At 44.1% G+C, this 25,078-nt stretch overlaps 1 protein-coding gene and 1 long non-coding RNA gene across 2 annotated transcripts in view; one reads left to right on the top strand and one right to left on the bottom strand.

Moving 5' to 3' along the window:
- The window catches only part of LOC133363738 (broad substrate specificity ATP-binding cassette transporter ABCG2-like), a 65,044-nt gene extending 42,198 nt beyond the window's left edge, over window positions 1-22,846 (bottom strand). Inside the window, exons 1-2 of the mRNA XM_061583058.1 lie at window positions 22,665-22,846; window positions 14,485-14,544 (exon numbers count right to left, since the gene is read on the bottom strand). Coding sequence (XP_061439042.1) covers window positions 14,485-14,544; window positions 22,665-22,846 — 242 coding nt within the window. The remainder of the gene's footprint in view (window positions 1-14,484; window positions 14,545-22,664) is intronic.
- The window catches only part of LOC133363739 (uncharacterized), a 30,698-nt gene continuing 18,407 nt past the window's right edge, over window positions 12,788-25,078 (top strand). Inside the window, exons 1-2 of the long non-coding RNA XR_009757746.1 lie at window positions 12,788-12,871; window positions 16,631-16,778. This is a non-coding gene — a long non-coding RNA (uncharacterized LOC133363739). The remainder of the gene's footprint in view (window positions 12,872-16,630; window positions 16,779-25,078) is intronic.

Raw genomic sequence — 25,078 nt, 5'->3', positions numbered from 1 at the left:
GATCTCCGGCTTTTCATTGGCCCCCTCAGCCACGCATGCATGATTGACACACGCATACGTTGGGCTGTGGCTGGCCACCTTCCCGCCCTTTCTCAGTCAGGCTCAGGCAGGGACTGCAGAGACAGCGGCTGCCAGCAGGTGCCTGAAGGCAAAAGCGGCCCATTCATGCGTGCAGCAAGGAAAGTGCACCAGGCCCATTCCAGATGGGCGGTTCCCCCCCCACACCGAATTTCGGGATCTCTCCTCCTCCTCTGGCGCGCGATTCAGGAAGGGAGTCCAGCGACCGCCTGGTATGACTTTTTTTGACTTACTAGATTTATATCCTTCCAGTAGGAGTCCAGGGCGGTAGCTTTGCTGGGTCGGTTGTTGTCTGAGGACGGCCTCTCTGCCCCAGCCGGACAGCTCAGGGTAGGTTGCGATTTAGCCTTTCCCCGTGTTCTCTTCCCAACAACCCCGCGAGGTAGGCCAAGCTGAGAGGCTAGCAGGATTCAAAGCCGGGGTTACCTGCCAGGAGATAGAAGGACGAGCCACGCACAAGCGAGCCAGTCACGGCTGCCCAACTTTGGCGGCAGGTGCTGCTGCTGCGTCTGCCTGCGCCAAGGCGCGGCGAGCCGCCCTCGGTTCCAAGCGGCCGCTGCCACAGCTCTGCCCGCCCAGCCGTAGCTCGCCTTGTCCCCGAGAAGCCGCTCGCAGACAGCGGCAGCAGCTGCCTGGGCGAGGAGAAGCCGGCCGAGGCTGCCCAGGCAAAGCCGAGCCGAGAGGACGCTCCCACCTGCAGGCAGCCTCACAGCCAGGTTGGTGCCGCCACCGCCACTCCCTTCCTTCGGGTCTTCTCTCTCCACCCTCCTTTGGTCGGTGGTGGTGGCAGCCGCCACTGCCGCAGTTCGCCTCCTGGCATGGGAGGGTTTCTTTGCAGGTCTGAGAGGGAGGAGAGGCGAAAGGTTGCCCGGCCCCCGGCTTTTAGCTCCCTGCAAGCTTGATCCGGGTGGAGTGGTGGACATGTTGTTTTTGGGGGGTTTCCTCCCACAGGATTAAGTTTTGGGTTGTAGGAGTTTGCATGGGGAATCCGAGTGGTTTTGAAGTGCGCTCGCATGGAGGTTTTCCCCATAACCCTTCATTCTCGGTTTTTGTTGTTGTTTGAATTTCCAAGAAGGTGCCTCGTGGTGTGCCGGATTGGCAAATGGGAAGCTTGTTTAGTTTGCAGAGTTTCTCTGCAGATTAGACTCCTCGTTTTGTTTCTACCTTTATTTGGAGAGCCATGACTGTCACTGATCGGGAGGGTTTTTTCCTGGCACCGGTTGTTGTCGCTTTGAAACAACAGCCCTTTGAGGTAGACTGAAGCAAGAGAATGGCCAGGTTGGGAACTGAACAGGGGTTTGGACCTGGGACTTTTCAGGTGCTAATTCCTTATTCTAGGGCTGCAGCTCTGTGCACACTTCCTTGGGAGTAAGTGCTGTTGAACTCAGCGGGACTTCCTCCTGAGTAAGCTGGTACAAGATTCTGCTGTAAGGCTGGACACTTGCTTGGAAGTAAACAGAGAACACAGTAGGGCTTACTTCCATATAAACATGGGCTGGATCCAGTTGCAATCATACTGGAACCCTATTACTTGCTTCTCTTGAATGTTAGCAGTTGTCAACAGGGTGAAGCCACTGTGATACTCTGCTGGTAGAATAGGAATATAATTTTTTATTTATTTAATTTATTATTGCATGTATATCTCACCTTTTTTCAAAGGAGCTGAAGGTGAGGTATAGGGCCTCCCTGCTCCTCTCCAGGTTATCCTAACAACAACCCTGTGAAATAGGCTAGGTTGAGAGTAAGCCCCATGAAATGCAATGGGACTTAAAAGCACAGGATTTGGCTGCATGCCATTTTTAATTTTTTTTTGCTGTTAGTTGTGGTGATTGAGGTTGTGGTTAAAATCATACTCGGTGAACAAAAAGTTGGTTTTGAGAATTGCTTTGTGTTACATTTTGCTTCAAAAACATGCAACTTTTCATGAAAGGTAAATCCCAACCTGTAATGTGTGATTATTCTTATCCTCTTTCCTGATGTTCTGACTGTCTGTGTGCAGGGATTTTGTTTTTAAAAAAGGTGTGGGAGTATTCAAACATGTGATTCCCCTCCCCCCACACCAGCGGTGCCCACAGCAGGAGGGGTGAAGCGGCCGGGCATCATCGGGGCTAAGAAGGAGCTGGCCCCGTCCAGCGTCCACTGCTGCTGTGGGTGGCAGGCTGGAGAGAGAGGCTGGAGAGAGAGAGAGAAAGAGAGAGAGTCTGGAGAGAGAGAGAGAAAGAGAGAGAGTCTGGAGAGAGAGAGAGAAAGAGAGGCTGGAGAGAGAGAGAGAAAGAGAGGCTGCTGATGGTTATCCTTCCTGCCTTTTGCAAAAATGTTGTCTCATGGTGGTGGCAGCGGGGGATCTCTGCTTGTAGGAGAGAGTTAGTTGCTTGGTTCTTCCATTCTAGTATTGGAGGGAGCCTTCCCTATACCTTAGTGTGAGGGGTTGATATGTGCAGCTGTGGGCTGTGTCCCACCTTCCTTCTCCCAAGCCCAATTCTGCAGAACCCCCTCCTAGCTGACATCAGACAGCTCTCCCTCTCTGTTGAACTTCCAGTGCTTCTGTAAAACAGGCATTTTAACTGAGCTTTTCTGATCTTACGGTTAATTTAAACCGTTTTCTTGTGTATGTTGTACACCACTTAGAAACTACAGGCTTAAGCGGTTGTCGAAATTATTAAAAAACATAGATGGATAAAAAACATAGATGCAGTTGTGGAGGAAGGTGGGTTTAGCCAGGATTTGGGTTTCTCCTCCATTCTGGGATTGGCTCCGGTTGTGGAGGGGAAGGGGTTTAGAGGGTACTATGCCTGCCCCCACACTGCCTCCCCGGTTTGGCCTCTTTCTGTCTGGCCAGAAGGTGAAGCCATTCCTCCTCCAGGAGGCATGCCTGTCGAATTTGGCTGGGATGGGGAGGTACGAATCAGCCCTGCTGGCCAGATCCTGTTCCACTTCCCCACTCTCATTCTTGAGCAGGGCTGGGGAACCTTTGGCCCTCCGGATGTTGCTAGACTACAATTCCCATCTTTCCTGGCCATTGGCAATGCTGACTGGGGCTGATGGGAGTCGTAGTTCAGAAATATCTGGAGGGCCAAAGGTTTCCCACCCGTTCTAGAGGTTACACTTTGCAAGAACCTCACCCTTATTTAATTTAATTTGTACCCTGCCTTTAAAGAGAAAAAAAAAGAATTCGCCCCCAAGGCGGCTAACAACATTATCATCCACAATAGATCATATATATTTTAAAAGCAATATCACAACAGTGCTATATGATCATTGGGTAGGAACAGATTTTTTGGAAAGGCAACCAGTTAAAAACATAAATTAAAACACACATTTAAGTGTAAGAGCAGCAGTTTCCGTTGTTATGTGCCTCTAAGTCGATTACGACTTATGGCGACCCTATGAATCAGCGACCTCCAAGAGCATCTGTCGTGAATCACCCTGCTCACATCTTGTAAGTTCAGGTCTGTGGCTTCCTTTATGGAATCAATCCATCTCTTGTTTGGCCTTCCTCTTTTTGTTTGGCCTTCCTCTTTTTCTACTCCCTGCTGTTTTCCCAAGCATTATTATCTTTTATAATCTTTTATGAAAGATTATTATTATTTTGTATAATCTTTTATAAGACGTTTCATCTTGATTCAATTAAAAACCATTCAGCATCTAACACAGTGCATTACAATTGCTTCAGCAGGCAAAAAAGTCATTAAGTGGTCTGCCAAGACCCTCAGTAATGTTCAAGCAGTGGTGGTGGTGAGTTTGGTTTGCCGCCGATCGGGGACCAGAACACGTCGTGGCATGGCTCTGTGGTGAGAAGGCCTCCGGCTCAGCTCGATCGGAGCCGCTCCTCCCACCCAGAGGCCTTTTCTGACTCCGGAGCCGATTCGAAATGACGAGGTGCTGTGGGCGCCGATGGGTGGGAGCGGCCGCGATGGGGCTGAGCAGTCTCTGCCTGCGGTCTCCATCGCGGCCGCTACAGCACCTCGTCATTTCGAATCAACTCAGGATAAGAAGGGCGCTGGGTGGCAGGAGCAGGTTGGAGGCCGGCTCGTTTGTAGGCCCTCGCTCAGGCGTCGCGCAGAGAGAGAGAGGCGGAGGCACAGGCAGGCAGGCAGGGGAGAACCTCAGGGAGATGGGCTGAAGAAGCCCAGGGAGATGATCTTCCGGGAAGGGTGACTTAGCCTGTGCCTGCTTTTGAGACGGGCTCCTGCCTCAAAAGAAGCTTATTCAGATATATCAGTCAGTTTTTTCTTTTTTTTTGACTGATTAAACTTCTCCCGGGTAGGGAGAAACGAAGAGATTAACCTCAAAGCCTATTTTTGTTGGGACGACCAGATCTCATTAATTTATGGGACGAGGTCCAGCCGACGAAGGTGGGACGGATTTTCAACAGCAAGCTCTATCTGTTAAAGCGAACGTTCATCTTATCTTCTAAGAGAGAACGCACTAACAGGCAAGCACCCTTCTTTCTATATTTTTCTTTTACTTAACTTAAATTGTTGCTGTTTAAAAGAGATTTGCCAGATTGATCAGTTTTTGACATCTCACTGGGGAGCCATAACTTCTCTCTGCTACGCACTAATTAATAGCTTATCTCTGTTTTTGTTGCAAAAAGCTGTCCTGGATTTGCATTCTAAAGATATACACAGAAGAGGGATTTCTATTCCAGATTTTTATTTTGAAAAATATTATACTGTTTTGAGACTACTCTCTTTTTGGTCTATTTTATTTTGACGAATCTGTTTCTTGACGATTGCCATTAATTGTTTCGATCCTGGGAACTGCATTTTGTTTACTTAACTATTGGAGAGATAAGGCTGTCTGCTCTGTTTATACTGTGATGTCACCAAGTTTGGAGAATTAACCCAATTGTTGCTGAAATAAGAAGTGGTTTTCCTATATTTTTCTTTTAAAATGGCAATTAAGAAAGTGGCTGAAAATCTGGAAATAACTATGTTTCAGAAAATAATGGATGAGATTGAGATAATGAAAATTGAATTGAGTAAAATGAAGCAGGAGATTAAAGATATAAGGGTCCCTGTGAGAGAGGTGACCCTGGAAGGGGTCCCTGTGAGAGAGGAGACCCCGGAGATTGGAACAGGGGTCCCTGTGAGAGAGGAGACCCTAGAGACTGGAATAGGGGTCCCTGTGAGAGAGGAGATCCCGGAGATTGGAACCAACGTGGAACAGGAACAAGATTTGGAGTCTATGGACTTTAGAAATAAAATCTATTGTTTGGAACTCAATGTTATCTCTGAAGAAATGAATGAAGATTCTAGAGATAAAGTTATCAATGGCATGGATAATCTTCTGGACTGGAATGATGTGATGGAGCCCAATATAGAGAAAATCTATGGAATTAACTGCAGCCATGTGACAATGGAAAAACTTTTAAGAGATGACCCAGTGTATTTTGAAAAAAAGAACAGAGATATGATTTTACAGCAGTATTTCAGCAACCTATTCAGAATGGATGGCAAGAAAATATTTGGGATAGAGGTAATTCCCATCAGACTCTTACTATATGACTATGGCTTTGACAGCAAGATTATTATGGAATACTGATAATGGAAGATTGGATATTGAAATTACTGGACTTAACAAGACTACTGAAGATGGAAGATGGAAAATGGAACTAATAGAGATAATAGAACAATGGCTACTGAAATTATTGAACCTAACAGATTCTGATGTGATGGATTAATTGAAATGTTTATTTTGACTATGGTTATGACAATAAGATTATCATAATTAGTAATGAGATGGATTAATCGATATGCTTATCTGGAAAAAAAAATTGATAGATATATTTCTTAAAGAATTGAAACCTCTCTTTGACTTTTTGTGGAAAGAATAAAGTAATGTTTATGAGATTTGATGATTAAGTAAGATAACTACTGGAGGAAAGTGATTTTATAATATGACTTAAGAGACAGGATTGTTATATATTATAGACTTATAACTGATTTGATCTTTGACAAATGGGAAGTCAATATTTTACTCTTTATTTTTTATTTTTGTTTTTTTTTCTTTTTTTCTTTTTGTTTAACTATTTTTGATTTTGTTTTTTGTCTTTGAATGTTTTATGATTTTGTCTTGTATGTTTTATGAAAATCTGAATAAAAATTATTGAAAAAAAAAAAAAAAAAAAAAAAAAAAAAAAGAAGCCCAGGGAGATGAGCTGAGGAACCCCAGGGAGAGGGCTGAATAACCCTCAGAGAGGGGCTGAAGAACCTCAGGGAGAGGGCTGCATAACCTCAGAGGGGGTGGCAGAGAGAGCAATGGGCTGCATAACCCCAGAGAGAGGGGGGGCGGCTGTGGGCTACACAATTCTCAGCGCTGATGTGCCTGTCCCTCCACCTTTATCTTGCTGTAGATAGCCGGGACGAGGTCCAGAACATCCAAGAAGCACGCACAGCAGGATCTTGGTAGGCATGCCTTTATGGAATCATATGGCTTCCTTTATGGAATCAATCCATGTCTTGTTTGGCCTTCATCTTTTTCTACTCCCTGCTATTTTCCCAAGCATTATAAAAGATTATTCTTATTTTGTATAATATTTTATAAGACGTATCATCTTGATGCAATTAAAAAACATTCGATTGCTTCAGCAGGCAAAAAAGTCATTAAGTGGTCTGCCAAGACCCTCAGTAATGTTCAAGTAGTGGTGGTGAGTTTGCAAATCCCTGGTCTATCGCCTTGCTGTCTGGTTGTGTGTTTACAGGATGCATTTGACTGGCCAGGGTTGGATGCTGGGTTTGAAGAACATAAGGACAGCCCTGCTGGATCAGCCAAAGGCCCATTTAGTCCAGCGTCTTGTTTGTGACCACCTATATGCCTGTGGGAAGCCCACAAGCAGGACCCGAGTGCAGCAGCGCTGTCCCCACTTGTGATTCCCAGCAAATGGTACACAGAGCCATACAGCTTCTGATATGAAGGGCCTTTACTCTGATCCAACAGGGCTCCTCCAGCAGCATTGTGGCATACTTGTGTGCAGGATAAAACACTAGGCCCCTGCATTAGTGCCTATGACACTCCTACAGATATACAAGAAAGTCCGGGTTCTACAAAATAAGTTAATTAATGCAAATTATTGTCTGATGTAGCAGTTTAATAGTGGATTAAATGTCTGGTGTGAATGTGGCCTGAGTTTTAGTAAGTGGAGGAAAGCTGAATGACGCAAAGGAAGCCAAGGTTCTGGTAGAACGCCTCTCCCAATATGAACCTACCCGTACACTGCGCTCCACATCGAAGGCCCTCCTCCGGGTGCCTACTCAGAGGGAAGCTCGGAGGATGACAACGAGAAAAAGGGCCTTCTAAGTGGTGGACCCCGAATTATGGAACGATCTTCCTGATGAGGTACGCCTGGCGCCAACACTACTATCTTTTTGGCGCCAGGTTAAAACCTTCCTCTTCTTGCAGGCATTTTTGCATTTCAGCATTTTAGTATGTGTTTTAAAATGTTTTAATCTTAAAATTTTTCTATGTTATGTTTTAAATTGTTTAATTATGTGTTTTAATTGTATACTGAAGTTTTAGTTTGCTGTGAACTGCCCAGGGAGCTTCGGCTATGGGGCGGTATATAAATCTAATAAATAAATAAATAAAGGTTGGTTGATTTAGTCCCTACTTCCAGATAACATCTTTCACTGTTCTCTTAAACTTTCCTCTTCCTCTGCGGTGCCCAAGATGGCAAGAACCCTCCACGGGCCAGAAAAAACTAAGACACTTCTTTTCTGAAGGCATCAGAACTGCACCTCCCAAGAAATGTCCCTAATGTCCTAGTAAGAGTTCTACCCAGAGGTTGAAGGGTTACGCTGGCCCTTTGGTATGTGTTGCTGTGGTTGGTATGGTATTGCATTTAGGAAAGCATCACTGTCTTGTTTTTTCATTTTCTGTTTGCATTTCATGTACCTTTGACCCTCCTCCCTTACATCCATAGAAGCAACAACAGTGGTTCCATGTGGTCAGCTCAACCCCCTAAAACCCATTGATGATGTGCCTTGTTGGATGCATGATGTTTTGTTTTTTGCCCACTAATGGTAAAAGAGAATTCACATATTTGGAAGTGTGGCTGCAGTTGTTGTTCACAAGCTGTTGCCTGTGAAGATAGACCAAACCATGGGTGTTTTCTCTCTGTCAGTTATTACTCACTAGATTTGGGTTGTCTTTCAAAGTGATTTTATAGCTGCCCACAACAGGGTAGCCAATAAATTGTAGAGAATCTTCTTGACAATTACTCATTCCTGTCACTGCAGCGAAGGATATTCTGTGAAGAACTTTGGAGGATCATTTGATTGACTTGTGAAGCACAGTCAACAGCACTGTGGTGAGTTTTTAAAATTATTACTGCTATGTTGATGGAACTCTGTCCAGGTAGCCTGATCCTATGCATACTGCCATCAGCATATTCTTACTACATTGAGAAACACAACCTGAAAACCACATAGCATCCAATTAATCCAACTGCACAGATTCAATAATAAACACATTTACTATGTTACATTAAATGCAATGAGATTTGCAAAGTAATCAAACGTAACTGTGTAATCCTCTATATGTCTGGTCAGCAGTAAGTCTCATTGACTTGAATAGGGCTTTTTGGCAAGTAAGTGAGAGGGCAGCCTAAGGATGCAAGCCGAACTCCACTTATTTAGGGGTAAGCCCAATTGAATTCAGCAGGACTTACTTCTGAGTTTAGGATTGTGCTGCCAGTCTGGTATCTCCGTCCTGGGCTCATACTGGGAGAAAGGGCTGGATATAAACCTAATAAATAAAGTAAAGAAATACAATCTCCTCTTCCTACACTCCGTCCAGACTGCGACCAGATGTAGACTCTGTGGCAACAACAGCAAGCCAGCTTTGCCATGCAGCTTGGTAAAACATTGTGGAGAACTTGAAAGTTTGCTTACTAGTTTGTGACATTTGGGTTGATCTTAACAAACGGATTGCTTGGCTGTGGATTTATGAACACTCTCTTCTTCCTGTACAGGTGCTGTTGTGCTGCACATCTGTTGTTTCAATGCAGCCAGAAGGAGAGAAGCCGAAGAAGAAATATGCAGCATCATTTCAGACTGAATGGTTGCAGAATGATAATTTCAAAGACTGGATCGTAAAAGTAGATGACTCTCTTGCCAGATGCAAGTACTGTAATTCTACTTTCACTGTGAAACACGATGGTGTCAAGGCCGTTCGGAGACACAAGGAAAATGCTGCACACATTAGAGCCTCAAGAATGGTGAATCAGAGTGCTGCCATGACATCCTTCTTTGCAAAGAAAAGTACACCAGAAATGCTCCGTGTTGCTGCTATAGAGGTTAGCAACGTGTATCATGCAGTTATGCACCAGCACAGTTACATGAGCATGGATTGTGGAATGAAACTGATTTCTGCAACTATCGAGGACTCTGCTCTTGTTAAAAAACTGCACTGTGGAAGAACCAAGGCAGAGTGCATTGTTGAAAACGTGCTTGGACCAAAATCAGTAGAAAATGTGGTGCTGGCACTGGGTGGATGTTCCACTAAAAAAGTTTCTTTTTCAATTGCCACGGATGCATCTAACAAAGGCAACCGTAAAATGTTTCCTGTGGCTGTGCGTTACTTTGATGCTGACCTTGGAGTTCAAGAGAAACTGCTGGACTTCTATGAGTTACCATCAGAGACTGCTGTTGCCATCAGCAATAGCCTTCTGAAGACTATGACTGATCTGGATTATCTGTTGAAAATATAGTGGCTTACACAGCAGACAATGCTGCTGTCAATTACGGGGTAAGGAACTCTGTATTCCAGTTCCTAAAGCAACAGAACAGTTCCATTGTGAAGGCAAACTGTTTTTGCCATGTTCTACACAATGCTGCCAGGCATGGCTGGTTTAACAGGAAGTACAATGTTGCGTATCTGGTTCATAAGGTATACACGGAGTTCTCCAGGAGCACCCTTAAAAATGAGAAACTGAGGGAATGCTTTGATGAGCTAGGCATGCAGTACCATGCAGTAATTAATCATGGAAACACACGGTGGCTCTCTCTTTTCCCAGCTGTTGAGCGGCTACTCCAATTGTGGCCTGCTATAAAATCCTATTTCCTGGAGCTTGGGGAAGAACAGACCGATGAGATGATATGGAACTTTATTGGAGACCAGGCAGATGAGGCAACTGGTGACACAACTGAAAAGATTTCTGTCCCAGAATGTTACCTCTACTTTGTGCATCACTACATGCAACTGTTTCATGAGACTATTAGTATTTTGGAAAGAAAGCACTCAGTAAGTCCACATCTCCACACCTTCATGTGCAGCTTGAGGGAGAAGCTGGTAAATCGTGTGGACAACAGAGTTTTTGGAGCAAAGGTGCTTTCTGGTCTAAAACACCTCCCTGAATCTCAACGTCCATCTTTCACTACAGATGCTCTCCAGATGTACAATCGGACAATACCATACCTTGATAAATGGTATGATTTTGAGAACTCACAATTAAAAGATTTCACAGCCTTTGATCTGGACAGAGAGTCAGATGAGCTAACAGTGGACCATGTTAGTAAAGTGGCTTCAAATCTGGGCATTGAAGTCGATGTTGATGGACTTTTTGATGAACTTTGCCTGGTTAAAAAGTTTGTGCCTGAGGTCAAAACATCTGATCTTTCTCTGGATGAGAAATGGGTGCAGTTGCTAAAGAGCATCAGATCAAAAATTCTGGTGAAGGTTGTCAGTGCAGTGTTTGCCATCCCAGTAAGCAATGCTTTCATGGAGAGAGTGTTTTCACTCATGGGCAACGTATGGACTGACAACAGGAACCGTATATTATCTTCCCTTGTGAAAGCAGAGCTTTGTGTCAAATTAAACTTTGGCATGAACTGTGCTGATTTTTTTAAATATGTGAAGGAAGAGCAAAGGTTGCTTAAAGCTTGTGTTTCAAATTAGAAGTACAAATTCTAAACTCAGCCTGTTTAGTTATTTAACACCAGTTCCTACAGTGAAAGCACCTTGTTCATTATTTCTGTTTTTCTTTTATAAAGAGAAATACTGTTTATAATGTTTATAATGGTTGAAAACATCCCTTGGATGTCATTCACTTCTCTTTTGTAAGAGAGATAAATGTCTAAAACCAGCTGCAATTCCATTGCTTCAGTGGGTCTGTACTCTAGTTGGGACTAGCAATTGGATTATGATTAGCAGATTCATTGGTGATGTAACCTGCCTTTGTTCTCTAAAAGATAGTGTTTGTTAATAAAAAAATAGTTTGTAACCTGGTGTTATTGGTTTTATTTCTCTCTCACGTTTTTACCTTTACCTTAATACTAGAGGTAATTGTATAATTGTGATTGTTCAATTTCTTTGAATAGAGACGGATAGAACAGTAGCCAGCCAACACATAAAGTTGCAGTGCCTTATGGATAACTTTGTGGATGATCCCCAGTCAAGTCTTAGCAATAGCACAATGCTGACAGGCAGTTGCCAACTGCTTGCCTAGAATGCCCTCCCTTGTCCTTAACATGGCTGCAACCGTATCTACTCAGAAGTAAGTCTTATTGAGTTCAGATCTTGTAAATACAGGTCTGTGGCATCCTTTATGGAATCAATCCTTCTCTTGTTTGGCCTTCCTCTTTTTCTACTCCCTTCTGTTTTTCCCAGCATGATTGTCTTTTCTAGTGAATCATGTCTTCTCATGATGTGTCCAAAGTATGATAACCTCAGTTTCATCATTTTAGCTTCTAGTGATAGTTCTGGTTTAATTTGTTCTGAGACCCAATTATTTGTGTTTTGCCAAGAATGCCCTCCCTTGTCCTTAACATGGTTGCAACCGTATCTACTCAAAAGTAAGTCTTATTGAGTTCTATGGGGCTTAGTTCTTTAATAAGCATGCTTACAGTTGCTGCCTTCAGGGGCATCCCTCTGTGCTCCCATCTAACATCTCTGCAACACTAAGCTCCTTTCTTCCAATAATGGCCTGGCCTGAGGGCACGTAAATCCTTCTTGCCAGGAGCAAGTAAGCTAGATTAAATGTTCCCTAAAGGCGTTGAACTGTGACCTGGCAGACCAGGGTTTGAATCCCCACACAGCCATGAAGCTCCCTGGGTGACCTTGGGCCAGTCACTGCCTCTCAGACTCAGAGGAAGACAATAGTAAACCACCTCTGTCTGAATACTGCTTACCATGAAGATCCTATCTGGGATCAACTTGAAGGCAGTCCATTTCCATTTTGCATCACCCTAAGCTTGTGAGAAAGAATGACCTTGTCACTTCAGATGGACCTAGGAACACCCTATTTTAGGTAAGATTTCTATTTTAATCTCCAATCAGAGAAATGTTTTTGTTTGAATGGTATACTCCAAGCAACTGTGGTTGATACAATATATCATGTTTAATGACTACGGCCCACCCCATGATGTCACTAGGGCCCGCCCCCATTTTCTCAGGTTTTTGAATGGTTCCGACCTGGCAACCCTAGTCCCAATATACAGTTCCAATGTGTTGCTGCTGCGCAGGTAAGCCCCAATGTAAATACGTTGTGTAGGTAAAAGCTTAGAACACGCCCACAGGTGTGGGGGGGGTGAACAGCACCAAATGCCACCAAGTGTGGAGACACTGTTGTAGAAATTAGACTTGCAGGCTTTTTCTTTGAGACTTTTTTTTTTTTAGTAACTATACAATCAAGCAAGGAGGACAAAAAAGGAGAGAAAAACGGGGGAAATTAAAATGGCGCCGGCAAAAAAGGGCGGGAAATTGAATTAAAAATGGCGGCCGGGAAGAAGGAGGAGTAATGGTGGACAAGCAGAGGGTTCCACGCACTCCAAAAAGGCCTAACACGGCTGCGGTAAGTGGCAGGCAACAGTTAGGGGGGGGGAGGCAGCAACGCCTGTAAGTGCCCCCCAAGCCTGGAGATCAAGGCGCTGGCGGTAAAAACGATCAAAGAAAGCCGCAGCAGCGAGCTCCAACCGCCGCTTAGCAAGGAGACAGGAGTCTCCAAATAGCAGCCGCCGCCGAAAGCAGTAGACAAACAATAAAAACGGACACCGCCTGGGATATGAGGCGGCGGCAAGGTAAGGAAAGGGCTGAAGAGAGAGACGCAGCCGCAGCTCTCAACAAAGGCTCGTCTCACAGACGGGAGCCCACACACACACACAAAACAGCAGCCGCCTGGGAGAGAGACGGCGGCAAGGCAATGAAGTGGCTCAAGAGAGAGCCGCAATGGCGGCTCTCAGCTAAGGCTCGTCTCACAGAGACGGGAGCCTAAAGGGAAAACGGCAGCCGCCGGATTCCCCAACTAAGGGACTGAAAGAGGGAAGCAAACAAAAGAGTCAAAAATAAAATAGAATTCCCCCCCCAAAACGTCCCAGAAATACAAAAAGTGGGTGAGGGAGGGAGGGAGAACAAGAGGAAAAGTCACAGTCCCACATACTCAATTACAAACTTAACAACGCTATAGAAGATCCAAACGCCTCCAACGAAGGAAGGCAAGAATGAACTGGAGTGGGAGGGGTTCGATGCCCCAGGTCTTGACTTCGATCCATTCTTGTGTTTGAACGCTAGATGGCGCTATATCCCACATGATGTCGGACCACCTAAGGAAAATGTGTTTTGTTACACTAACAATATTGAATAAACGATGGGTAGCCAAGGTGGTGCCCTCCAGATGTTGTTGGACTACAATTCCCATCAGCCCCAACTATCATGTCCGAAGGCCAGCAATGAGGGGAGTTGTACTTAGGGATGGAAGGATCTGTCAATTTCCTTTGTCTCAGTGTCTCGTTTTTCCAATCTTAAATTCAGTTCTTCACATTTCTGCAGCAATTTGCAATTTTTTAAAAAAATCCTCATGAAAATTCTTCCAACATTTTAGTGTGAATTTCTTCTAATAAGCACATTTTTGTATGGAGTTTTGACTAATGTACATATTTAACAGTTTCTCCTACCACAATGCATTTTGGTATGTTATTTTCACTAATATTTTCATGTTTATGCACACCTTTCCCTAATATATGTTAAGAGACCCCTATTTCCCTCACAGAGCTCCGGTTCCCAGAGTTCCCTGCGAGGAGGGACTGACTCTTCCACCACTCTGGGAATTGTAGCTCTGTGAGGAGACTAGGAGCCTCCTAACAAAACTCTCAGCACCCTTTACAAACTACACGTCCTAGGATTCTCTAGGGGAAGCCATGACTGTTTAAAGTGGAATAATAGTGGAATAAATGTACAGTGTGAATGTGGCCTCACTTAAGAATTTTCTGTTGCTCTACCTGGCTTTGCCTTGTCAAGACTAAAATATTGAGTACCATTAGTTGAAAATTGTTTAGGACTGGACTATGACCTTCTTGGGCTTCAATATATGAAGCCATGTTTTCTGTCTGGATCAATTTCTTTTAGTGAAGGATATGAATTGGGATCAAGTTAATGCTTAACCATTTCATTCATTGCCACAAGACTTACGAAGATTTGCCACTGCCAGTTGGCCCCAGAATTGCATTCAGTCCAGGCCTCATTATCCCACTGCAACACAAAACCGGCATAATTCTTGTTTCATATTTGGTACATTGCATCTATTAATCAAAATTAATCACATTGCAGATTGATATGAAAGGCTGAAGGTCTTATAAAGTACTCCCATACAACACTCTCAGCATGCCCATGCTGCTGTACATAACAGGCAAGCGCAGTAATGCTGGACAAGCTGTCCTTCAGGATGGCATACATATCATTTATTATTATTATCATCATCATCATCATCATCGCCTCTCAGGTGTTAGTCCAACACTCTTAACACTACACCACACTGGCACGCATGGTTTTCCCTTTCATCCCTATCCTCACGATAATCACAACCCTGTGAGAAACATAAGGTTGAGAAAGAGGAGAAAGGTTGAGAAAGACAAGAGGAGAAAGTCCCAGACTATGGTCTGAAGGCACATAAGGCCAGCACCCTGCTGAAGCTAAGCAGCGTCAGTTGTGGTCAGTGCCTGGATGGGAGACCGCCTGGGAACCATATGTAAGCCGCCTTGGGATTCAATCATGAAAAGAAAGGTGGGATAGAAACCATCTCCTAGAACCATCTCTGTCATTTGAGGCTCAGGTAGCCTCGGTGGCACGGAGTGCCTTCTACCAACTTTGGTTGGTGACCCAGCTACGCCCCTATCTGGACAGCGATAACCTGGCTTCAGTTGTCCATGCTCTGGTAACCTCCAAGTTAGATTACTGCAATGTGCTCTATGTGGGGCTGCCTTTGAAGATGGTTTGGAAACTGCAGCTTGTGCAAAATGCAGCAGCCAGATTGCTAACAGGAACCAGACGGTTCGAACATATAAAACCGATTCTGGCCCGCTAGCATTGGCTGCCTGTATGTTTCTGAGCTCAATTCAAGGTGCTGGTTTTAACCTATAAAGTCTTACATGGCTTGGGACCACAATACCTGTTGGAACGCCTCTCCCAACATGAACCCACCCATACACTAAGCTCCACATCCAAGGGCCTCCTCTGGGTGCATATTCGGAGGAAAGCTGGGAGGCTGACAACAAGGGAGAGGGCCTTCTCAGTGGTGGTTCCCAAATTATGGAATGATCTCTGCGACGAGGCACGCCTGGCGCCAACACTGTTATTTTTTCGGCACCAGGTCAAGACTTTCCTCTTCTCCCAAGCATTTTAGCATGTGTTTTAATTGGCTTTTAAATATGTGTTTTTAAATTTGTATATTTGTTTTTATGTTTTAATTGTTGTAAACCGCCCGGAGAGCTTCGTCTATGGGGTGGTATACAAATGTAATATAATATAATATAATATAATATAATATAATATAATATAATATAATATAATATAATATAATAAACAATAATAAGAAACAATATCGGATCTATAAGGAAAGAAACGCTCTTCCTAGTTCCCTTCCTGGAACACCCATTTAACACAAAATTCTTGTCAATCACATCCTCATAGACAAGGCATACATTGGTTTCAAATAACAATTTAAAAAATCTATAGTTCTTTAAAAGGCTTCAGGACTTGGTGATTCATGCCACCCCCTGCTGTAAAAGAAATAAATGGCCACCAGTCTGCTGTGACATCATCCCTTTTCTTTTTTCTTTTACATACATAACTTAATTGTGAGCTTCTCCAGCAGGGCAATTCCCATAATTCTTTATACCAACAACCCACTGTCAGGCCCTTCAGTTCTCTCCAAAAGTGAGCTATTATAGTTCTAGCTGCTATCAACATAAAGCATCAGTTTCTTATAAAGAGCCTCATGATTGTCCCCCTAAAAATAAATGTTTTTCTTGGCTTGCTGACTTGACTTCCTGCTCTGTAACTGGACCTCTAATAGCTTGGTTATCTGCAGCTGTAAAAGTAGGAATATGCAGTCCCCAGAAACTGACCTACATTGTGTATTGATGATTTTGAGATGTATATAGGTCTTGATAATACTTATAAAACTCACCGATCACCTTCCTATTGGTCTTTACTTGTCCCGCAACTCTCTGAATCATAGGTATCAGATTTTGTTTATGATGTTTTGCAAGCTGCCATGTGAGGAGCTTATCTTCTTTGGCCCTTTTTTTGAAATACGTTTGTTTTGTCATTGCCAAAGATTTCTCTGCAGCCATTGTATCATGCAAGTCAATTCTATCATGCATCGTATCATGCAAGTCAATCCTAGAGGGAGCCCCAGCTGACGAAGCGTCAAGGCTCCAGCTGACAAAGCGTCAAGGCGAGTTAAGCAGCAGAGTGAAAAGAGGGTAAGTAGCTCCCATTTATTCCGTTAATTAATTGAATTAAAACAGCTCAGAGCAATAAGTAATAAGGGCAACCTAAGGTCACCCTGAGCTAGGAGCCAAATCCTGAAAGAACCTATATCTTAGGAGACAGATCCTAGGAGAAGGAAGCCTATAGAAAGCTAATCTTCAACACCACCCTAGCAGGAAAGCTTCAGGGGACACTGTAAACAAGGCTAAATTCCAGTCGGAGAGAAGGGAAAAAAGGAAACTCCACCAATACATACAGGGAGAGAGTCAGCTCAGTCCTTGCTAAAAAGGGCAGCTTTAGCCTTCCTTAAAGGCCCCAGCTGACAAAGCATCAAGGCGAGTTAAGCAGCAGAGCGAGTTCGGCAGCAGGGCGAGGAGGCCAGGGCCCCCCACTCTGCCCGTCTGTTCCCTGACCTCAACTAAACCGCAGTCCCCAACCCATTGACGTAATAAACCTTAAACAAAATTATGCAGGTAAAAAGCCAGCAGGGGTGTGGGGGCTTTACAGTGTTTTGCACTGCCTGCAGCATGTACGACTATCTGCCTGTTGGACAGAAGTCGTGGGTGTGCTCTAGGTGCAATGAGCTCCTGGCTCTCCGGGAACGACTTCATTTCCTTGAGGCCAAGGTGGCGGACCTGGAAAAGCTGAGAGAGGCAGAGAGGTGTGTGGAGGAGGCCTTCAGGGACGTTATAGCTGTGTCCCACTCCGAGGATGATAGCTCTTCTGCTATCATGGAGAATGACAGTCTCAGGGAAGGAGAGCATCCAGCTGAGGAAGAGGGAAACGATCCCTTAGAAGGAACCCATTCCTTGGGGGATGAGCAGCTATCCTCTCGTGCTGAGGATATATCTCCAGGGGGTGGAGGGATCCTTGTAGTGGGTGATTCGATCATTAGGAACATAGACAGTGGGGTGTGTGATGGGCGTGTAGGCCGCAAGGTGATTTGCCTGCCTGGTGCAAAGGTTGCGGATATTGCCCGTCGTTTAGATAGTTTGGTAGACAGTGCTGGGGAGGAGTCGTCATGGTGCACGTTGGCACCAACGACATGGAGAAATGCAGCCGTGAGGTCCTGGAAGCAAAATTTAGGTTGCTAGGTAGGATGCTGAAAGCCAGGACCTCCAAGGTGGCTTTCTCTGAAATGCTACCGGTTCCACGCACAGGACCAGCCAGACAGGCACAGCTTAGCAGTCTCAATGCGTGGATGAGACGATGGTGTTGGGTGGAAGGGTTTGGATTTTTTAGGCACTGGGGAACATTTTGGAACAAGCCGGGCCTGTACAAAAGGGACGGGCTCCACTTGAACCAGAATGGAACCAGACTGCTGGCACTTAAAATTAAAAAGGTGGCAGAGCAGCTTTTAAACTGACTGAGGGGGGAAACCCAACAGGAGCTGAGGAAGGTCCGGTTCAGAATAAACCTCCCCCCTGGGATAAAGACCAAAGAAATGATGAAATTGTAAAAGGGGTAGGCCTAGAAGTAGCCATTGTGAGAGCAGGGGCACAGGATATAAATTCAGAAGGGCAAAATTACCACAGGCCAAACCACAAGTGCCAAAGACACTTGAAGAGAGACACTGCTTACAAGTGCCTGTACGCCAATGCTAGGAGCCTCCAAACCAAGATGGGAGAACTGGAGTGCTTGGTCTTAGAGGAGAGCATTGATATAGTGAGCATAATGGAGACCTGGTGGAATGGAGGAAACCAGTGGGATACGGTTATCCCTGGATATAAACTGTATCGGAAGGACAGGGAAGGAAGTATTGGTGGTGGAGTCGCTCTATACGTGAAAGAAGGCATTGAATCCAGCAAGCTCGAAACCCCAGAAGAGGGGGACTCCTCCACAGAATCGTTGTGGGTAGTGATACCATGCCCCAGGAGGGATTTAATTCTGGGAACGATCTATCGTCCCCCTGATCAAAATGCTCAGGGAGACCTTGAGATGAGATATGAAATTGAGGAAGCATCCAAACTAGGAAATGTGGTAGTAATTGGTGACTTCAACTACCTGGACATAGACTGGCCGCATATGTGTTCCAGTCATGACAAAGAAGCAAAATTTCTAGATATTCTAAATGACTGTTCCCTAGACCAGTTGGTCATGGAACCGACCAGAGGGACGGCAACCCTGGACTTAATCCTCAGTGGGGACTGGGACCTGGTGCAAGATGTAAGTGTTGTTGAACCGATTGGGAGCAGTGACCATAGTGCTATTAAATTAAACATACATGTAAATGGCCAATTGCCAAGAAAATCCAACACGGTCACATTTGACTTTGAAAGAGGAAACTTCACAAAAATGAGGGGAGTGGTAAAAAGAAAGCTGAAAAACAAAGTCCAGAGGGTCACATCACTCAAAAATGCTTGGAAGTTGTTTAAAAACACTATATTAGAAGCTCAACAGGAGTGCATACCGCAGATTAGAAAAGGTACCGCCAGGGCCAAGAAGATGCCAGCATGGTTAACGAGCAAAGTCAAGGAAGCTCTTAGAGGCAAAAGGTCTTCCTTCAGAAAATGGAAGTCTTGTCCGAATGAAGAAAATAAAAAAGAACACAAACTCTGGCAAAAGAAATGCAAGAAGACAATAAGGGATGCTAAAAAAGAATTTGAGGAGCACATTGCTAAGAACATAAAAACCAACAACAAAAAATTCTATAAATACATTCAAAGCAGGAGACCATCTAGGGAGGCGATTGGACCCTTGGATGATAAGGGAGTCAAAGGCGTACTAGAGAACGATAAGGAGATTGCAGAGAAGCTCAATGAATTCTTTGCATCTGTCTTCACAGTGGAAGATATAGGGCAGATCCCTGAACTTGGAACTAACATTTGCAGGAAGGGATTCTGAGGAACTGAGACAAATCATCATCATCATCATCATCATCATAAAACTTTATTTTTACCCCGCCCTTTTCCAATAGGACTCAGAGTGGCTTACAACTAAAAACAACATCATTAAAACATACAGAGTATATTATTAAAAAAGAATTAAACTATAAGGGAAAATTAAAAACTATAAGATAAAAGTTAAAACAGCGAACAATTTAAAATAATAATCATATAATATGATCACCAAGCCTATAAGACATTACTCCTGGTCGTTCTCTGTCCCAAATGCCCGCTGAAATAAAACAGTCTTTACTTGTCGCCAAAAAGACGGCAAGGAGGGAGCTGATCGTACCTCACTTGGGAGGGAGTTCCACAACCTAGGGGTGACCACCGAAAAGGCCCTATCTCGTGTCCGCGTCAAATGTGCTTGCGAAGGTGTAGGGAACACAAGAAGGGCCTCACCTAAAGATCTCAAGTCCCGGGCAGGTTCATGTAGGGAGATGCGATCTGTCAAATAGTCTGGACCTGAGCCGTATAGGGCTTTGTAGGTCAATACCAGCACTTCGAATTGTGACCGGAAACAAATTGGCAGCCAGTGGAGCTGTTGTAACAGGGGAGTTGTATGGTCCCTGTAACCAGCCCCAGTTAGTACTCTGGCTGCAGCTCTTTGTACCAATTTAAGTTTCCGAACAGTCTTCAAAGGCAGCCCCACGTAGAGCGTGTTACAATGGTCTAAGCGGGATGTGACCAAGGCATGCATCTCCAAATAGTGGTAACGAGAGAGGAAGTTCTAGGCTTAATGGACAATATAAAAACTGACAAATCACCGGGCCCGGATGGCATCCACCCGAGAGTTCTCAAAGAACTCAAATGTGAAATTGCTGATCTGCTAACTAAAATATGTAACTTGTCCCTCGGGTCCTCCTCTGTGCCTGAGGACTGGAAAGTGGCAAATGTAATGCCAATCTTCAAAAAGGGATCCAGAGGGGATCCTGGAAATTACAGGCCAGTTAGCTTAACTTCTGCCCTGGGAAACTGGTAGAAAGTATTATTAAAGCCAGATTAACTAAGCACATAGAAGAACAAGCCTTGCTGAAGCAGAGCCAGCATGGCTTCTGCAAGGGAAAGTCCTGTCTCAGTAACCTATTAGAATTCTTTGAGAGTGTCAACAAGCATATAGATGGAGGTGATCCAGTGGACATAGTGTACTTAGACTTTCAAAAAGCGTTTGACAAGGTACCTCACCAAAGACTTCTGAGGAAGCTTAGCAGTCATGGAATAAGAGGAGAGGTCCTCTTGTGGATAAGGGATTGGTTAAGAAGCAGAAAGCAGAGAGTAGGAATAAATGGACAGTTCTCCCAATGGAGGGCTGTAGAAAGTGGAGTCCCTCAAGGATCGGTATTGGGACCTGTACTTTTCAACTTGTTCATTAATGACCTAGAATTAGGAGTGAGCAGTGAAGTGGCCAAGTTTGCTGACGACACTAAATTGTTCAGGGTTGTTAAAACAAAAAGGGATTGCGAAGAGCTTCAAAAAGACCTCTCCAAACTGAGTGAATGGGCGGAAAAATGGCAAATGCAATTCAATATAAACAAGTGTAAAATTATGCATATTGGAGCAAAAAATCTTAATTTCACATATACGCTCATGGGGTCTGAACTGGCGGTGACCAACCAGGAGAGAGTCCTCGGGGTTGTAGTGGACAGCACGATGAAAATGTCGACCCAGTGTGCGGCAGCTGTGAAAAAGGCAAATTCCATGCTAGCGATAATTAGGAAAGGTATTGAAAATAAAACAGCCGATATCAATGCCATTGTATAAATCCATGGTGCGGCCGCATTTGGAATACTGTGTACAGTTCTGGTCGCCTCATCTCAAAAAGGATATTATAGAGTTGGAAAAGGTTCAGAGGAGGGCAGCCAGAATGATCAAGGGGATGGAGCGACTCCCTTACGAGGAAAGGTTGCAGCATTTGGGGCTTTTTAGTTTAGAGAAAAGGCGGGTCAGAGGAGACATGATAGAAGTGTATAAAATTATGCATGGCATTGAGAAAGTGGATAGAGAAAAGTTCTTCTCCCTCTCTCATAATACTAGAACTCGTGGACATTCAAAGAAGCTGAATGTTGGAAGATTCAGGACAGACAAAAGGAAGTACTTCTTTACTCAGCGCATAGTTAAACTATGGAATTTGCTCCCACAAGATGCAGTAATGGCCACCAGCTTGGATGGCTTTAAAAGAAGATTAGACAAATTCATGGAGGACAGGGCTATCAATGGCTACTAGCCGTGATGGCTGTGCTCTGCCACCCTAGTCAGAGGCAGCATGCTTCTGAAAACCAGTTGCCGGAAGCCTCAGGAGGGGAGAGTGTTCTTGCACTCAGGTCCTGCTTGCGGGCTTCCCCCAGGCACCTGGTTGGCCACTGTGAGAACAGGATGCTGGACTAGATGGGCCACTGGCCTGATCCAGCAGGCTCTTCTTATGTTCTTATGTTCGCTACAACCAACCTCTCATATATGTCATCTGAAGGATCTTGCTTGTGCCTCTTCTCCAGATTCTCCAACTCCTGCGCAAAGTCATTCCTTCTGATTTTATGCTGCCTTTTCTTCCCCACCTCAGTATTAATCAGGGCCCCTTATTACTGCTTTAAAGAATCCCAGAGAATCACAACTGAATTTACAGAGCATTTTAAGGCCAACTGAAAGGACTCTGCAGTCTCCATGTCCTAGCCAGTATCACACAAGTCCCAGTGGATTTCCTAGTGCCTGGGTTTCAACAACAGTTGGCACAACAGATAAGGGACTTGGTTATGCTGGTATGTAAAAACATTTGGCACCCATCCTCCATGAACTCACTCAGTGACCTTAAGTAATTGCAATTATCTTGATCCAAGTTCCTCATTTGTAATATAGGGATAATAATTTGCCAGTATACATAACAGGGTTGCTGTAAGGATTAATGGGATAATGTGAATGTAGGTGAAACACAGTGGACACTAAAAGCACTATATAAATATTAAGTATTATCATAAAGGAATGAAACTGAGAAATACATACTTGATATCTCTCAAAATGTCTTTCTCAACTGTTTTTCGGCAACCTATAAAGCCACTCTTGGTCTTCACTCTATAGCAGATATTGTGAAAGGTGACAGTAGTGGCTTTCATCAAATTCTTGCTTGGGATGCCATTTGTACTGGATTCTGACATTGGGATACTGACTTGTGGATTTTGAGCCATCTTTATGAAGACGCTTTACTCCTGTGAACCATAAAAAGAACACAGATTATGATATATGCAAATTTCAGACATATAGGCTCCAGACTACTTCTCACTGACATGCGATAGAAACAGCGTGAATGAAGCTCAAATGTCTCACACAAAAGTCATCTAGGAGTACATACAGATTTATCTTTAAACAGGATTTCATGTTTCTCCTCCTGCAGAGCACATCAAACTTTCTTCCATCATCACAATCTGTTTGGCAGATCTTTTTTTAAAAAGAATATTCTTATTAAAGTTTCAACATTATAAAAAATAAAGTAGAAGGCAGTGGACACTGCCTGCTTCATAGCACAATGACAAAGGGGAAAAAGCAATCATTATACAATAAAGTATAAAAAGAAGGACTAAAACAAGATAAAAAGGAGCAGATAGGCATAAGGACATTAAACTGGAAGAGAAATGAGGGCATACAATAGTAACTAAGCAGGTGTTGTCAATTTGTGTTACATCACACTATAAGTTCAACATACAAGTCCCACACCATACATGTATTGTGCATTGCCTCAGGGAATGGAGATTGTAACTAAAGAACAGATCATCCTAGGGGTCAGAAACATAAATAGTAAGAAACAGGTTAATTTGGCAGTATAAGATTATCCAAGAGTATTTTTCCATAAGGAAGTATGTATGGAAGGTGGACTCTAGTCATATTCCTTACTTGCAATAAAGCTTATAAGCATGAATCATTTTGTATGGAACGTGTGCTTTTTGATGGGTTTTGTCACTTCCTCAGTTGCTAGGTTAATTTCTCCATGAGCGCTACATTCCATAACTGGTTATACCACTCCTAAGTCAGGTTACAATCTATTTTTTCCAGTGATGTGCAATAACAATGCAAGCTGCTACAAAAAAATGATACTACCAAGTCTTTAAAGTGTATGGTCTTATCTTCTTGGTGAAAGATCGAAAGTGGGGCCCTAAGAGGATCAGGAGGCAATTTCTGTCCTGTGATAATACCAGTTTCATAAATCTTTTTTTTTTCAAAATGTTTGGATGACTGGGCATGTCCACCATAAATAGTATATGGAAGAAGGTCTCTGTCTCCCCAGACCCACTCCAATATGGGAAATCCATATTCTGGGTAATTTTGCTGAGAGTGTGGGGAGTCAGGTACCATCTATTGACCAATTTAAAGGAGTTTTCCCTCAATAAGGCCAAGGCAGAATGAAATGGATTTTTCTCCCATACTCAGTCATCTATCTATCTTGATTCCACCCGTCTTCAGGCTGCCTGCGTGCTTTTCTCTCTCTTAAGCACTGCATTTATCAGTTGTCATTTTGTTTCTAAAAACTGGGAAATTATTTATTTATTCCCTGTCCTAGAACAAAATGCATTCCCTGTCTCAGGGATGGGAACCCTTTTCAGCCCAAGGGCTGCATTCCCTTCTGGGCAACTGACTGAGGGCCACATACCAGTGGTGGGAGGAGCTAGAGGCAAAAGTGGGTGGAGCAACAAATGAAAAAATTGCTTTTGTACGGTAGGCTAGTTTCTACACACACATACACATCCCTCTCTATCCTCCATCCAGACAAGCATGTAGAGGATCTTATTTCAGTACTGGGGGCTGTCTCTCTCTGTTTCCCCTCCACCAGCCTTCCTAGTAGAAGCCAATTTTCTAGCAGTCTGTTTTGTTGTTATTATTATCTAGATCCATTTCAGTCGGGTTTCAGGCCAGGTTTTGGCACAGAGACAGCCTTGGTCGCCCTGTATGATGACCTTTGTCGGGAGAGAGACAGGGGGAGTGTGACTGTGTTGATTCTCCTTGATCTCTCAGCGGCTTTTGATACCTTCGACCATGGTATCCTTTTGGGGAGACTCGCTGATTTGGGAGTTGGCGGTACTGCTTGGCAGTGGTTCCGCTCCTACTTGGCGGGCCGTCTCCAGGAGGTAGTGCTTGGGGAACATTGCTCGGCACCCTGGGCTCTCCAATATGGGGTTCCACAGGGGTAGGTTCTGTCCCCCATGCTTTTTAATATCTATATGAAGCCGCTGGGTGCGGTCATCAGGAGTTTTAGGGTGCGCTGCCATCAATATGCTGATGACACGCAACTCTACTTCTCCTTTTCATCTTTCTCAGGTGAGGCGGTCGATATGCTGAACCGATGCCTGACTGCGACAATGGACTGGATGAGAGCTAATAAACTGAGGCTTAATCCAGACAAGACTGAGGTGCTGTTAGTGGGTGCT

Source organism: Rhineura floridana, chromosome 9 (assembly GCF_030035675.1).
Source record: "Rhineura floridana isolate rRhiFlo1 chromosome 9, rRhiFlo1.hap2, whole genome shotgun sequence".
NCBI lineage: Eukaryota > Metazoa > Chordata > Lepidosauria > Squamata > Rhineuridae > Rhineura > Rhineura floridana.
Note: the sequence above shows the minus strand (reverse complement) of the source record. Positions and strands in the feature narration are given on the sequence as shown.